We start from the raw sequence: 15,503 nt of genomic DNA on the forward strand, positions 1-15,503 counted from the left end.
CTGGGAACTACATTTGTCGATTCCTTAAACTTATTACAGTATGTTTATTACAGTAGTTTAGTAACAGAAAAAAAACACAAAATCAATCTTGGCAAAGGCAAGGCATAATAATGTGTTTGCGCTAGCTTATGCCAAGGCAGAATTCCATCCAAAGCTACTTAATTGTCATTTATTTATAAACGCAGCCCAAAGATTTCTGCTGTGAAGCGTTCTGGTAGCAGTCGTATCAATATCTAGCACGAGTTATAGTGTCTGAAATCTGACGCATCTGCATTTGTACTGATAGCCCAACTTCATGAATTGTGACAGTGATGAGACTTTGTCACTCGCTGATGGACAAAGTAACACTATGACAGTTAGCTTGAACTCTGGTGTGGGCTACCTATGCCCAAATTTAACTGGATATTTGTTCAAAAGTCTTACAGCTCAATGCTGTACACCAGGGCCTGAGAATCTCAGGCCTGGTGGGGAGGGTAAATGTGGCCCTCCAAGTCGCTCTATCTGGCCCCCAAACTCTATACCACATCCCCAGTGTTTTGCATCCTTCTTGCATCCTTTGGCTGGCTGGAATGCATCCCTCAAACTCTGATACTGTGGTACCTCAGGTTAAGTACTTAATTCATTCCGGAGGTCCGTACTTAACCTGAAACTGTTCTTAACCTGAAGCACCACTTTAGCTAATGGGGCCTCTAGCTGCCACAGCGCCACTGCTACACAATTTCTGTTCTCATCCTGAAGCAAAGTTCTTAACCCGAGGTACTATTTCTGGGTTAGCGGAGTCTGTAACCTGAAGCGTATGTAACCTGAAGCGTATGTAACCTGAGGTACCACTGTAATGCCTTTTGCTTGTCTGGCTGCAGGACAGAGATGATGGTGATGGTGATGATGATAATAATTTATTTATACCCCACCCATCTGGCTGGGTTTCCCCAGTCACTCTGGGTGGCTTCCAGCAAAATATTAAAATACAATAATTCATCAAATATTAAAAGTTTCCCTAAACAGGGCTGCCTTCAGATGTCTTCTAGAAGTCAGATAATTGTTTATTTCTTTGACATCTAGTGGGAGGGCATTCCATAGGGCAGGCACTACTACTGAGAAGGCACTGTAACTCTACTTCTCACAAGGAGGGAACCAACAGAAGGCCCTCGGAGCTGGACCTCAGTGTCTGGGCTGAACGATGGGGGTGGAGACGCTCCTTCAGATATACTGGGCCAAGGCCATTTAGGGCTTTAAAGGTCAGCACCAACACTTTGAATTGTGCCCTGAAACGTACTGGGAGCCAATGTAGGTCTTTCAGGACTGGTGTTATATGGTCTCGGCGGCCACTCCCAGTGACCAGTCTAGCTGCCACATTCTGGATTAGTTGTAGTTTCCGGGTCACCCTCAAAGGTAGTCCCATGTGGAGCGCATTGCAGTAGTCCAAGCGGGAGATAACTAGAGCATGCACCACTCTTGCGAGACAGTCTGCGGGCAGGTAGGGTCTCAGCTTGCGTACCAGATGGAGCTGGTAAACAGCTGCCCTGGACACAGAATTGACCTGCGCCTCCATGGGCAGCTGTGAGTCCAAAATGACTCCCAGGGTGTGCACCTGGTCCTTTAGGGGCACAGTTACCCCATTCAGGACCAGGGAGTCCTCCATACCCACCCGCCCCCTGTCCCCCAAAAACAGTACTTCTGTGGTTGTTTGTGCGTGTAGAAGCTTACCTACTGCACAAAGTTAATATCTACATTATTTGTTCCTCCTACTTTTCCTTCTGGTCTCACCCATCACAGGAATTTGGCCCCCTCAGTGTTGCCCAGGGTGGAAGAAGCCGAGGTTTGAAAAAGGTTCCCTAACCCTGCTAGTCTTATCTACTCAGAAGTGAGCCCCGTGAAGTCCAATGGGGCTTACTTCCTTTTGCCTGCCTGGCATGAGTATCAGAATTCGTGGAGGCTGAGGAAAAATCGCCACTAATTTGTCATGCTTGTGTTTTGTGCTAGTGCATTGTGTTGCCTAATGATTTTAAGTTGGCGGCAATTTGTCACGTTCAGTTTTCTGGGCATTCTCCAGAGCGTTATTAATGAACAAAGCGTTCCTCACTGCGCTCTGAGTGAGCAAAGAATAATTTCATCGCTGTCATAAGCCAGTCTTAGCTCTTCCAGTTATGGTGGTACTAGTGGAAGAGAAAATGGATCCAGTGAAGAAAAAAAAACCATTTTGGGAACAAGACTCCTTTAATATAGTTAAGCAAACATCAGAGGTGAGCAGCAATTATTCTCGGCCGAGCACTTGAGGAGCAAAATGTGCCATTTCATTTCATTTTTATTTATTTATTGAATTTATATACCGCCCTACACCTGGAGGTCTCACAGTTTATTATTTACTTATTATTACATTTTTAACCCAAGTTTCCTCCAAGGACCTCAAAGTGGTATATTTGGTTTCTTCCCCTTCCCATTTTATCCTCAGAAGGACCCTGTATAGATGCATAGATGGCCAGGAATCAAAGGAAATTATACACTATTAGCCTTGCCCAAAGTCAAACCTTCACAATTGTATCAAACTCCCTGTAGAACTAGCTGAAGACCCTTCAAGTGTCCCCGCTTTCCTTTTAAGCTATTTCTCCTCTCCTTCAAAGGAAGACTCGGCAATATTTAGCCGGGCAATAAAAGTCACATCCATTCATGACATGACACAGAGTGTTGACTAGGTCATAAAGGCAGCATTCAGATCTCATTACAGGTATGGTTGATTATTTCCCTCCCAATTAAGCAAAAATTATGCGCTGTTCCAACTCAAGCTTTAATGGGTCACAGAGATAATTATATTCTCTTGTTTCCTTGTTTATTTGGAATGGCAAAGGAGGGCATTTTCTCAGAATCCATTTGGTGCTACCATTAACAGAGCTCTCCTCTTTGTATATATAGGGATCAACTTTTTATGATAAGAAGAATGACCACTGTATTCAAGAATGTTTGGCCAGCATCTTTTCAGCTCATAGGGCCTTTTGCCTATGCACAGGAGAAACTCATGGCTTCCTGAAACAACCTTTGGTTCAGACAATAAGTGGGTCTTATCCTTCTGTACACCACCCCAGAACCCAGAAAACAAGTCCCCACAGACTTGCTTACTCATGTTTATGGCCTCTATCCTCATGCAAGGGCAGAAATAATTTATTTGTAGTAAATTTTTTTTATTTTGACAACGTAATAATCATAAATAAGTAAGAATAAAAATGTGCACCCCACCACAGAGACCATTCCATCGTAACTATCCAAACCTCCCAAAATTTCAACACCTCTTGAGATAGTTTGACCCCCTTCTGTTTTAACAGTACAAATTCTACAAACACCATCCATATCTCCTCAAAATAATTTCTCCTTCGTATTCCCCATCTAACCTTAATGACACATGTTAATTTATCATTAATAGCTATATCCCACACCTCTTTATACCAGGGGTGTATGAAGGGGGGTGGGGGGCGGTCCACCCCGGGTGCTACCCTGGGGGGGACAAGATGGCCTGCTACTTCCCCCCAGCTGTAGAGCGGCCGAGGGTGCGCGCAGCGTCTGTATGGTCTGCCACACGTGCGCCATCCGCACGTGCGCCGCACATGCCCAGTCTGTATGGGCCCTGCGCATGTGCCACTGGGCGGTTCGCCCCGCCCCCTTCGGCCCCCTGCACCAGGTGCCAGAGAGGCTTCCTCAGATTTATACCATTCTTCCATTTTATATTTTGCTTGCCCCTTCCAATTCCTTGCTATAATAATGCGTGCAGCTGCCAATAAATTTGTGAGCAAGACCTTCGTAGCCTGTGAACCTTCCACCCCATCGTAAATTTATAAAAATGCTACTGTACCTCTGGACTTTAATCCAGTGATTTCTGTTATCTCCTTAAACACCCTTTGCCAAAAAAATTGTACACATTTACACCCCCACCACATGTGAACATAATTTCCTATTTCCTGGCACCCCTTCCAACATAGCACGGAATATTCCCTTTGTACTATTAATGCAAGACCTTCCTTTACTCTTCTTCTGTATACATGAATGACGAGGTCACACGAACGGTGGAGGGTCTGAGAAATGGTCCTTACACTTCAAATATTATTCCACCTTCATCAGCAGTTTCTCTGGTGGAGAACATGACTAAACTATCTTTTACTTGTGCTTTTCTTATTCCAGTTCAACTCTAGTGTTAACAAGCTAAAAATTAAAAATATATTAAAAAACCAGCAACTAACCTGGCACCAGGGGCTGAACCAGAGGTTTTGACTGGGGTCCAGCTTTGGGACACTGAAAGATAACATAAACTGTCACAATAGCAAAAGGTACTTCAGGACGTTATGACAAAAAATGCAACAAAAGTGGCAGAATGGCATTCCATATAACAGTGGGTGGGAGGCAAAAATAGTGGCCCTTAGGTATTCTGGACTCCAGTTCGCATCATTCCTGGTCATTGGCCTTGCTGACTGGGGCTAATGGAAATTGGAACCCAAACACACTGACTACCTCTGCAGTTTAATATTATTTTTTTCCTATCAAAACAGGGACCCATATGAGTGAAGGTGAGTCTATGTACTTTTTAATCCACAGTTACGGACATAAAAAGGTGTGTGCCCTCAAAAAGAGTGCCTTCTCTAGGTGCCGAAATCCCAAGGGAGCAGAAAAGACTATCTATGTATGCAACCACAGCTGCACGGATGTTATTGGCCCAGAGATGGAAAGAAGATAACGTTCCTACCAGAGAAAAATGGCAGATCAAGTTGATGGACTATGCTGAAAAGGCTAAAATGACTGGGAGAATCAAAAATTGGGAATACCAAAATGTTACTAAGGAATGGGGAAAATTTATAACTTATCTTAAAGACCATTGTAAACAGTTAAAATCGCTAGTAGGAATATCACTTGTAGTTTAAGGGTGAATTTTATAATGGTAAAAGATTTGGATCATCATAAAAGATGGAGGAAACGATGTAGCAAATAACAACAAAGAGAAATCAAGGAGAGCTTCTATATATTATACCGACAATACACCTCTTCACCCTGACCTCTGACACCAGAGATATTTAAATTTTTAGGACCCTCCCTATTTTTCTGATGTAAATTATCTTAACTGATTTTTAGAAATATATATTTATATTATTTTAACCAGACCTAGGGTTTTATGCTGAAGAGCAAGAAAGAACCCTAGAATCAAGTAAGCTCTATTTGCACTTACGGCTATAGTCTGCACTATTGCATGATTGTGGATTGATTGACCACATACGAAACCAAATTTCTTAAAGGAGATTTAGTTCTACTCACCCGTGTTGAACACGTGCAGGTCATCAACAGCTTTTCCACATAGTGTACCCCCATATACATAGATGTTTTCTCCAACTGCAGCTGAACTGTGATTGAGAGTCTGAGGTGCGATGCCAGTGGCAGCAACTTTCTGCCACATTAAGGAACCTTAAGATAAGGAAATAACAGTAAATTAGTCTCTTATCGTAGAGTGGGCTGGGGGAGGAAGGAATTCACTCTCTCATTCTGCTTGTTCTACAAAATACTGAAACCTGGCTAAAAGAGGCTAGCTGTGTGGGCAATTTCAAAAGTTGGCGAAAACCTTGCCTTTTCAGGAAGGCTTTTGGTTTTTAAATGGCTATTTTATCTGAATTGTTTCTTTTTTTAAAAAAAAAACTGTCTCTTTGTATTTTTTAAAAATAGTTTTTACTACTTCTGTATTGCGCTAAATCATTGAGAATTTACTATCTGTTTTGCCATGAAATTATGACATCTATTCCACTACTCCTCTCATGCATATTTCAGCGAAATAGCTCACAAATTGAGTAGTACCTCGGGTTACATATGCTTCAGGTTACAGATGCTTCAAGTTACAGACTCCACTAACCCAGAAATAGTACCTCGGGTTAAGAATGTTGCTTCAGGATGAGAACAGAAATCACGCAACAGCAGAGTGGCGGCGGCATCGGGAGGCCCCATTAGCTAAAGTGGTGCTTCAGGTTAAGAACAGTTTCAGGTTAAGAATGGACCTCCGGAATGAATTAAGTTCTTAACCCGAGGTACCACTGTATTGGCTTTTAGTCCCATAGAATATATACTCAGAAGTGCAATCAGATGAAAAAGGTGTGTGTTGTAGTATGTGGTGGTCCTGTAGTTAGGTTAAAGCTTACTGGGAAATTATATATAATGAAATAAAAAGGATGTTTAAAATAACCTTTGTAAAAAAGCACACCAGAAGCTTTTCTTTTGGGAATTATAGGGACAGAACTACCTAAAATGCATAGAAATTATTCATGTATGGTACTACAGTGGCAAGAATGTTACTCGCTCAAAAATGGAAAGAAGCAGAAGTCCCAGCAAAGGAAGAATGGATACAAAAACTTATGGAATATGCAGAATTGGCAAACCGTACCAGAAGAATATAAGGGATGCGGGTGGCGCTGTGGGTAAAACCTCAGCGCCTAGGACTTGCCGATCGCATGGTCGGCGGTTCGAATCCCCGCGGCGGGGTGAGCTCCTGTCGTTCGGTCCCAGCTCCTGCCCACCTAGCAGTTCGAAAGCACCCCTAAGTGCAAGTAGATAAATAGGTACCGCTTTATAGCGGGAAGGTAAACGGCGTTTCCGTGTGCTGCTCTGGTGCCGGTTCGCCAGAGCAGCTTCGTCACGCTGGCCACGTGACCCGGAAGTGTCTGCGGACAGCGCTGGCTCCTGGCCTCTAGAGTGAGATGAGCGCACAACCCTGGAGTCTGTCAAGACTGGCCCGTACGGGCGCGGGTACCTTTACCTTTACCTTATCTTTACCAGAAGAATAAGAAATCAAGCTAACAATTTTTTTTTACAAAAGAATGGAAATGGTTTATGAATATTTACAGATAAATTATAAACAGATAAGTACATTGGCAGGATTATTATAATAACCTGCAGTTTTATAATACTATATACTTAAAGAAGATGAATAAATGAGTAAATTAAGTTCATTTGGATATGCAGATGATATTAAAAAAATTAATTGAAGGAACTGCAGAAAGAGGGGGGAAGGAAGTCAAGTTTTGAAATGTCAAAATGATTCTAAAATTAGTGAAATGTATAAAATTAGTGAAATGTATTGATTTGAAAAGTATAAATAAATAATTTTTTTTTAAAAAAAAGATAAGGAAGACACCCAAAAAGGTGTGTGTTTGCTCAGGTTTCTGCTACATTTACAAAACTGGTCTTTTTCAGACAGAATGCCAATTCATGCTTCATCACTACATGAATGAGACAGGATGCCACCTTTCATGGGTAGACAGGTATCTTTGCCCTGGTTCTGTGGAGTAGTGGAGAGTAGCATAGCCTGAAATAGGTAAAAAAGGTAAAGGACCCCTGGACGGTTAAGTCCAGTAAAAGGCGACTCTGGGGTTGAGGCGCTCATCTCACTTTCAGGCCGAGGAAGCCAGCATCTGTCCGCAAACAGCTTTCCGGGTCATGTGGCCAGCATGACTAGACCACTTCTGACACAACGGAACACCATGACGGAAACCAGAGTGCATGGAAACGCCATTATACCCGCTGGAGCGGTACCTATTTATCTACTTGCACTGGTGTGCTTTCGAACTGTTAGGTTGGCAGGAGCTGGGACAGAGCAACAGGAGCTCACTCCATTGCGGGGATTCGAACCGCCGACCTTCTGATCTGCAAGCACAAGAGGCTCAGTGGTTTAGACCACAGCGCCACCCGTGTCCCTATAGTCTGAAATATCTCTAGGGCATGGGCCAGAAATCAGGAGCAATGGTGGCTGATAATGAGACTACCAGAATCTGCCACGGAGCACCACCGGAGAAGAAGAAAATTAAGAGTTTGGATTTGATATCCCACTTTATCACTACCCTAAGGAGTCTCAAAGCGGCTAACATTCTCCTTTCCCTTCCTCCCCCACAACAAACACTCTGTGAGGTGAGTGAGGCTGAGAGACTTCAGAGAAGTGTGACTAGCCCAAGGTCACCCAGCAGCTGCATGTGGAGGAGCGGAGATGCGAACCCGGTTCACCAGATTATGAGTCCACCGCTCACTACACCACACTGAAGGTGACCTGGCACCCTTATCATGCACTGGAGGAGGGATGGCATCTCCTAGCATAGCACCATGAAGATACTTGACTACGGTGGGGCCATAACACTCTGGCGGCTTCCCCCCACTCAGCTGCTATTTGCTCTCACAGCGCTGAGTTAATGAACCCCACAGCATGCTCTGCTACTTTGAAACACTCTGTAGCAGGGCGTTCCAAGTTATTGTACTAAGCAGGCCACAAGAGTACTTTGACATGGAATGTGCAGTCCTTGTCGTGTAAAATAATAATAATAATAATAATAATAATAATAATAATAAATATATTTATACCTGTCCCATCTGGCTGGGTTTCCCCAGCCACTCTGGGTGGCTGCCAACAGAATATTAAAAACATGATAAAATACCAAACATGAAAAATTCCCTAAACAGGGCGTTCCACAGAGTGGGTGCCACTACCAAGAAGGCCCTCTGCCTGGTACCCTGTAACCTCACTTCTCGCAGGGAGGGAACTGCCAGAAGGCCCTCAGAGCTGGACCTCAGTGTCCCAGCTGAATGATGGGGGTGGAGACGCTCCTTCAGGTATACAGGACCGAGGCCGTTTAGGGCTTTCAAGGTCTGGACCAACACTTTGAATTGTGCTCGGAAACGTACTGGGAGTCTTTCAGGACCAGTGTTATGTGGTCTCGGCGGCCACTCCCAGTCACCAGTCTAGCTGTCGCATTCTTTAGTTGTAGTTTCCGGGTTACCTTCAAAGGTAGCCCCACGCAGAGCACATTGTAGGAGTGGGGAGCGAGGCCGGAATTTGTCATGCCCCCCAGTTCTCATGCTGCCTTCCCAAAGCCAGCTAAGCAAGATACCAGGCTTTGGGAAGAAGGCACGAAGCTCTGGCAGGGTCCCAGAGACCTCATACCTCCTTTCCAAACTGAACTAGTCTTTGGGGAGGACTCTAGGACCCTGCCAGAACCCTCATGCCTCCTTCCCAAAGCTTAGTTCCTCGCTTACCAAGATTTGGGAAGGCAACACGGGGGCTGCAAGGGCTGCGGGAAGGGAGGGCCTCAAATGTTGCCGAGGGCCACCCAAAAAGGCATTGAGGGCCGCATGTTGCACCCCCCTGCTCTGTTGTAAAGGTGCCAGTTTTGTTCCCCCATGCAGAGACGCTCAGTGGAAGTGAAGTTGGTAAGACTCTCCAGCGAAAAACTGCATGAGCTGCTGCTGACCGGGAGTGCCAAAACTGCACCCCAAACCATCCATTCATGTAACCTTGTGCAGCAGATCTGGGGAAACATACATTTTTGCTTTCCAGAAAGCAGTCAGCGTTTGTTTTCATTGCAATTTCTTTTTAAAATTCCAGCCAAAATTGGGGTTGGGTTGTTGCTCCAGGCTAAACTCCCCAGGCTAAAACACCCAGCGTCTTACAGTATTTCCCCTTCTGGAACTAATCAGTCTAAAGTGGGATTTAAAATATGGTACATTATGAACTGGCATTCAGTAATGAGGGAGCCTTTGATTTGGAACATTCTCAGCAGGGAACCTAACCCAAGAGCCAAATCACCTTCACTGAGCAAAGGGAAGATATATCTTAAAAGGAGCTTGAAATGAGCTACATTCCTTTCCGTTCTCTAGGTGCCATGGGAAAGGCAGCTTCAGAGCTCCATGGCAATAGACCTAATTGAATGGCATTCATCTTTCATTTGTTCAACCACTATGAGATATATTTGTGCAAAATGAGCTCCGGTTTGCCATGAATAGAAATAATAAATAAACTTACTGGAGGGAAATAATAAGTTAGGAACAAGGACACCCAGTCGAGTTTTTGTTTATATCTTTCAAAGCTTGCAATTTTAAAATGATTAGCTTTTTCAGCAAAGCTGGTTTGTCCCTCCCCGATCCCACCATCATGACCAAGTTACCTCAGAAAGACAAGTTTGAGGGAAAGGGTGGGATCATCAAAATTCGTAGTTCCATGCTGCCATGGTCACCCCCAAACAATAATAAATTAATAAATGCTTTTTATTCTACAAGAGCAAGAGGCTCTTTGACTTGCCATTAACTAAATGAACTATAAATCCCTGGCAATCTAATTCCATGTTTTTACTCACCAAGATCAAAGGTGTAGACTCCTGGAAGGCAACGCTCAGCATTCGTGCTTGAACAACCTCCAAATAAATATATCTTGCCTTTTACTACACTGTAAAGCAAAGTTGAGAAATTTTTACAGTCGGCCATAAACCACCTCCCCCATGGCTAGAATTTTGTATGGAAAATATACACTTATGGTCACAGTGGACGTTACCAAGCTCTTTTATCCTATGGCAGTACAGTTGTATCTATAATCTACATTCTGGGCAGATTTTACTTTTGACCGGCTCATAACCTGTAGCTGTACAACTGCTTATTTCACTTTTGGCAATGGGCTGACTCAGTGTATACATTCGTAAACAGATTGCTCTGTGGAAAACAGTTAAAGGAAACCAAAAGGTGAGCAATTCCAGCGAGGAAAGATGTAAGTGGCAGAATATAGCACTACTCAACTAATGAAGTGGCTGGGCTGCTGGTGGACAAACTGGCATGCTCTGTGAATACTAACCTGGATGAGGAAAAAAGTATTGGTGGTATGGAGAGAGGGAGTTCCACGTGTCTCTAAGACCCTTAAACATGCTTGTGAGGTAGAATAAGCTTTGGGGGGGGGGGGGTCGGTCGGTCATGTACCGTTCAGAGAATTCACCTAAACAATTCAGAGACCAAGAACTCACACCCGCGAGAATTTAGGTTGAAATAGAAGAGGATTCATTTATTACAGTGGGATAGGGAAAGAATTTCAATTGCACATTAAACAGTGTGGCGCTGTACAAAACCATTTGGGCATTTTCTCAAGGGAATGTTGTCAAGGGCTCCATGCCAGAGGCGCATAGACACAAAGCCCAAAGCAGGCAGGGCAAGACACACATACATGCTTCTTCTTTGGCGATCACTCATAGCCGAGTAAGATTGTCTTCCATGAAAACGGTCTTAACAGTGAGTCTGCAAGTGACTGTGGAAGCCAATTCTGGATCCACACGTCCTTCCATAGTGGGGACATAGGTTTCCGGGTGGGAGTTGATCACGGTGAGGATTTGCCAAATGTGCTTTTCTCTTAGCACATTTCTCCCTTTTGTCCTGAGTTTTTGCTTCTTCAAAGTCCATGATGTCTTTGGTACAGGCTATTATCCAATTGGAGTGTTGCAGACCAGTGATTCCCAGTTGCCAGTGCTTATATTACTTTTTTTTACATTTACCTTGAGAGCGTCTTTAAAACTCTTTTATTGTCGACTGGTATTACGCTTACCATTCTTAAGTTGGGAATAGAGTAGCTGCTTTGGAAGATGATAATCAGGCATCCCAACATGACCAGTTCAACGAAGTTGATGTTGAAGAATCGTTGCTTCGACACTGGTGATCTTTACTTCTTCCAGCACACTGACATTAGTTCACCTGTCTTCCCAAGTGAAGTGTAAATTTTTTCAGAGACACCATTGATGGAATCTTTCGAGGAGTTGGAGATGGTGTTTATAAGTGGTCCATGTTTCACAAGCGTACAGTAAAGTTGGTAGTACAATAGCTTTGTAAACAAGCAGAACACACACTTACAAAACTCTCACACACACTCATAAACACACACGCAGATGTGTGATCCAAAAGGAGCTCCCTCTAAGCCCTTTTGTGCATATTGGACATAGTGATATATATATTCAAATAAACTATCTGGTTAGAAATACAAATCCAGACATTTCTTTAAAGAAAAATCCACTGTTTTTTCAAGCTAGCTGACATATTTGTGGGGGGAGAAGGTGTGAAATGCCCCAAGTAGCTTTGACAGATGTTGGCTCACAAATGTTTGTAGACCTTTTGCACATTTTTGCTAGTGTCATGCTCAGGTTGGCAGAGATATGCATTTTATTTGTGAACATTTTTTACAAAAAAAAAAACTTCAAAAGAGAAGCTTTAAAAAAATCAAGGGAAAATAATTGCACGCTATTCCAAAAGTGAAATGCAGTGGTTTTTTCCCTTCTAAAAAAATATTTAGGGGTACTCTCATTTTCCTATTCGTATTGGAAGACTGCCCCTCAATGAAGCCAAACTTAGATTCACAAAATGTTTAGCGGTATGCATACCCCGTGTACCCCCAGAAAAAAGCACTGGTGAAATGTTTTCCAGGCCACCCGCCCCCCTATAAAAGACTTTTTAAAAATATAAATTGTCTTGGCATCTATCCGTAGTAGACATTTGAGGGAGGAAAAAAAGTTTCATTGTTATTTAGAGAAAGTTGTCCCAGCGTTGGCTTTAGGAGGACTCCGATTCAGATGGTGTAGTTGCCTCTCATGAGAGGAAGTCATAGAATTGTAGAGTTGGAAGGGACCACAAAGGTCATTTAGGCCAACCCCCTGCAGTGCAGGAATCTTTTGCCTGACATTGTCTGACATTGAGATTGTTGTAAACGAAAATCTGCCCTTTCCCCTTATGGGGTATCCAAGAGCCCATATAGAGTCCTACAGAGGTTCCTTATTGGTAGGTGAAAATAACAGAGGCCAACCAGAGAATATTGAGAAGCAGAGCAGCTAGTAAGCCTGATCTTTATTAACTGTTGCAACAGGGTCCTCGCTCACCACATGCAGGAGGGAGGAGGAACCCAGAACAATGGCGCGCAAGGCCTTATATAGACATTTTAAATTCCCTGCCCTGGAGCTCAAGACCACCCCTCCATACATCATACATACATCACAGAAGGGGTGTAACCTAAGACTACCCCCCCCCCCCGATACATCACAGAAAAGGCGGTCTAAAGCAGAAATCTGAGTGGTTTGTTTACCTCCTGTCTGCCAGGTTACCTGTTTAACGGTCACTTGATTGGATTGCCTGGGGAGCCTGGCCAGTCTTTTGTAATGATAAATACTTACAGTGGTACCTCTAGATATGAACGGGATCCGTTCCGGAGCCCCGTTCGCATCTAGAAGCAAACGTAACTAGCGACGGCACGTCTGCGCACGCACGTGTCGCTTTTTGCTGCTTCTGCGCATGCGCGTGACATCATTTTGAGCGTCTGCGCATGCGCAGGCGGTGAAACCCGGAAGCAACGCACTCCGTTACTTACAGGTTGCCACGGAGCGCAACTCGAACGCGCCCAACCAGAAGCGCATTCAACCCGAGGTATGAATGTAGTTCCAGAGCCAGGTCACAGCTCACACCCTATTCATATCTTAAATGTGCCCTTAAGATAGGATTTGTGAAGGGAAAGGCAATGGGGAGGCATTTCCATTTTCCTTTGACCTTGCAGAGAAAACATTTGCTCAGTTTGGGAATCAAAATGGTTTCAGGTTGGTCTTCCTGTACTGATCTATGTACGTGCTTGGTTGGTACACTTATGAACGTTTAACATATATCTAAGACCTCAAAATTCCTATCACAAGATCCTTGCCCTAGTGCTGGGACATGACTGGAAGCAGCTGCGTCTTTGGTCACTGCCACCGTCCTGGATCCTAAAAGTAGCAAAACTGAGCTGCACGGGTGACATTTTCCCTCACTCTCAAGTGGACCAAGCTCCAGGACTGAGGTGCTACAATGTTCACTACTGAAACCCATGTAGTTCTTCTCTTAAACTTTCCTCCCCCAACTTTCCTCCAGCATTCTGAAACCTGTTACAGGCAATATGGTTTCCATATGGGCCATGCCTGTGCAAAAGGCAGCAAAAGAAACAGCATAAATCAGAGGCAAAGTTTTTTTTAAAAAAAGCATGCAGAGAATCCAAATGATTAACATATGGGAACAGTTAAATGTAAGGGGAGCTCAATGAGCAGATATTAGCTGCTTCAAATAGCTCCTGAGCCCCTTCTTCTGGGTTTGGGAGATTGCTCGGCTTTGTTTTACTTCCCTTCGCTAATAGTGAATGCAAAGACATGCAGCCTGATCTTATTCTTGCTTACTAGGCCTGTTGTCCATTTTAATGGAAAATAAGGTGCTTTCAGATGTGAGTGATTTAGCAACATCAAATAATTGCTCTTCAAGCTGCAAACAGAATAGCAGCTCTGCTTCTTGACCTCTGGAAGACAAAGGGCCAGGGCAAGGATTCCCCCTTTCTCCAGACTGAAATTTGGGGGGACCATTTTCATGGCTATCACATCCTCCCTCGTTACAATCATGTTTGTGGTTGAGGCTGCCCACTCATTTGTTTGGGAGAGTTTGAGAAGGAGGAAAACAAATTAAAGCAATGCTTTAATGCAAGGGGAAGGGTTAAAGCGTTGAAGATGATTCCTAGAGTGGAAGACCACAGAGAAGGGAATGGCTAGAGCAGGGTGGCCCGACTTTTCATACCTTCCATGAGTTCTGTAAGCCTGAAACACCTTGAGGGCTCTGTCCCTGGTCGCAACATAACAGACTCCATTAGGAAACTGCTGGATCTGATTGAACACAGCAAAACAACCAAACTCCCACTGACGATCATGTCCCTGGACATCCTCAAAGCCTTTGATTGTCTGGAATGGAAATACCTAATAGCAGTATTAACCAACATGAAATTTGTCCCCACCTTCCTACGGTGTGGTTTATCTGGGCCTCTGCAATCCTTGCTGTGACGGGGTGCAACACAGCCTTCAACACACCTTTTTATTTTCTTAACCTGCAATTTTGTCCAAATCAGAGAACGATGACTCAGGAGTTTTTTAAAAAGGCATTTATGAAAATTTGCTTTGGGATAAGTTTGCCGGTGTTGCAATAAAAAAAAAAAGGCAGGCAGGCACAGGCAAACAAATACCTGCAAATGCCCTCGAGGTGTTTCAGGCTTCCAGACCCCAAGGAAGGTACTAAGTGAGGAGAGCAGCAAACAATAAACCATGTGAATACCGTATTTTTTGTACCATAACACTAACTTTTTTCCTCCTAGAAAGTAAGGGGAAATGTCTGTGCGTGTTATGGAGCGAATGCCTACGGATGGCAGGGGGATCTGCTGCAGTCGTGAGCAGAGGATCCATGGTTCCCCTTCCTTCCCTCCTCCGTGGCTCGCTTTGAAACAGCAAAGCGGGAGAAGAGCCGCTGAGTGGGGAGGAGAGAGGGACAGAGAGCCTGCTTGCTTTAAAGGAGCAAAGCGGGAGAGGAGAGGAGCCGCTTACACGAGTGTAAGCGGCTCCTGTCCGGTTGGCTCCTTTAAAGCAAGCAGGCTCTCTATCCCTCTCTCCTCCCCACTCAGCTGGCTAAATAGCAGCAAAGTTTTTCAGCGAGCCGGGGAGGAGGGAGAGAAGCAGAGCCTGCTTGCTTTAAAGGAGCAAAGCAGGAGAGGAGAGGAGCCTTCTCCTCTTATACCCCTCTTCTGCATTATTAACAGCATCCTTCTCCACCCACCCCACACGTGTTCCTTGTCCCTTGAGTGCTTTTCCATTCCTCCCCACTTAAAACGTGGTTACAAAGCACGGATCCACATGGATCCTCAGGATTTTTGCACT

The 15,503-nt window shown here is 44.2% G+C and overlaps 1 protein-coding gene across 3 annotated transcripts in view; it reads right to left on the bottom strand.

The window, feature by feature from the left end:
• The window catches only part of LOC308458119 (kelch domain-containing protein 3-like), an 80,336-nt gene that overhangs the window by 58,336 nt on the left and 6,497 nt on the right, over window positions 1-15,503 (bottom strand). For all 3 annotated transcript variants that reach the window (XM_080972832.1, XM_080972833.1, XM_080972834.1), the window contains exons 6-8: window positions 10,134-10,222; window positions 5,290-5,436; window positions 4,227-4,278 (exon numbers count right to left, since the gene is read on the bottom strand). In XM_080972832.1, coding sequence (XP_080828958.1) covers window positions 4,227-4,278; window positions 5,290-5,436; window positions 10,134-10,222 — 288 coding nt within the window. The remainder of the gene's footprint in view (window positions 1-4,226; window positions 4,279-5,289; window positions 5,437-10,133; window positions 10,223-15,503) is intronic.

The sequence above is a fragment of the Podarcis pityusensis genome (assembly GCF_964106645.2).
Source record: "Podarcis pityusensis genome assembly, chromosome: 11".
Classification (NCBI taxonomy): Eukaryota; Metazoa; Chordata; class Lepidosauria; order Squamata; family Lacertidae; genus Podarcis; species Podarcis pityusensis.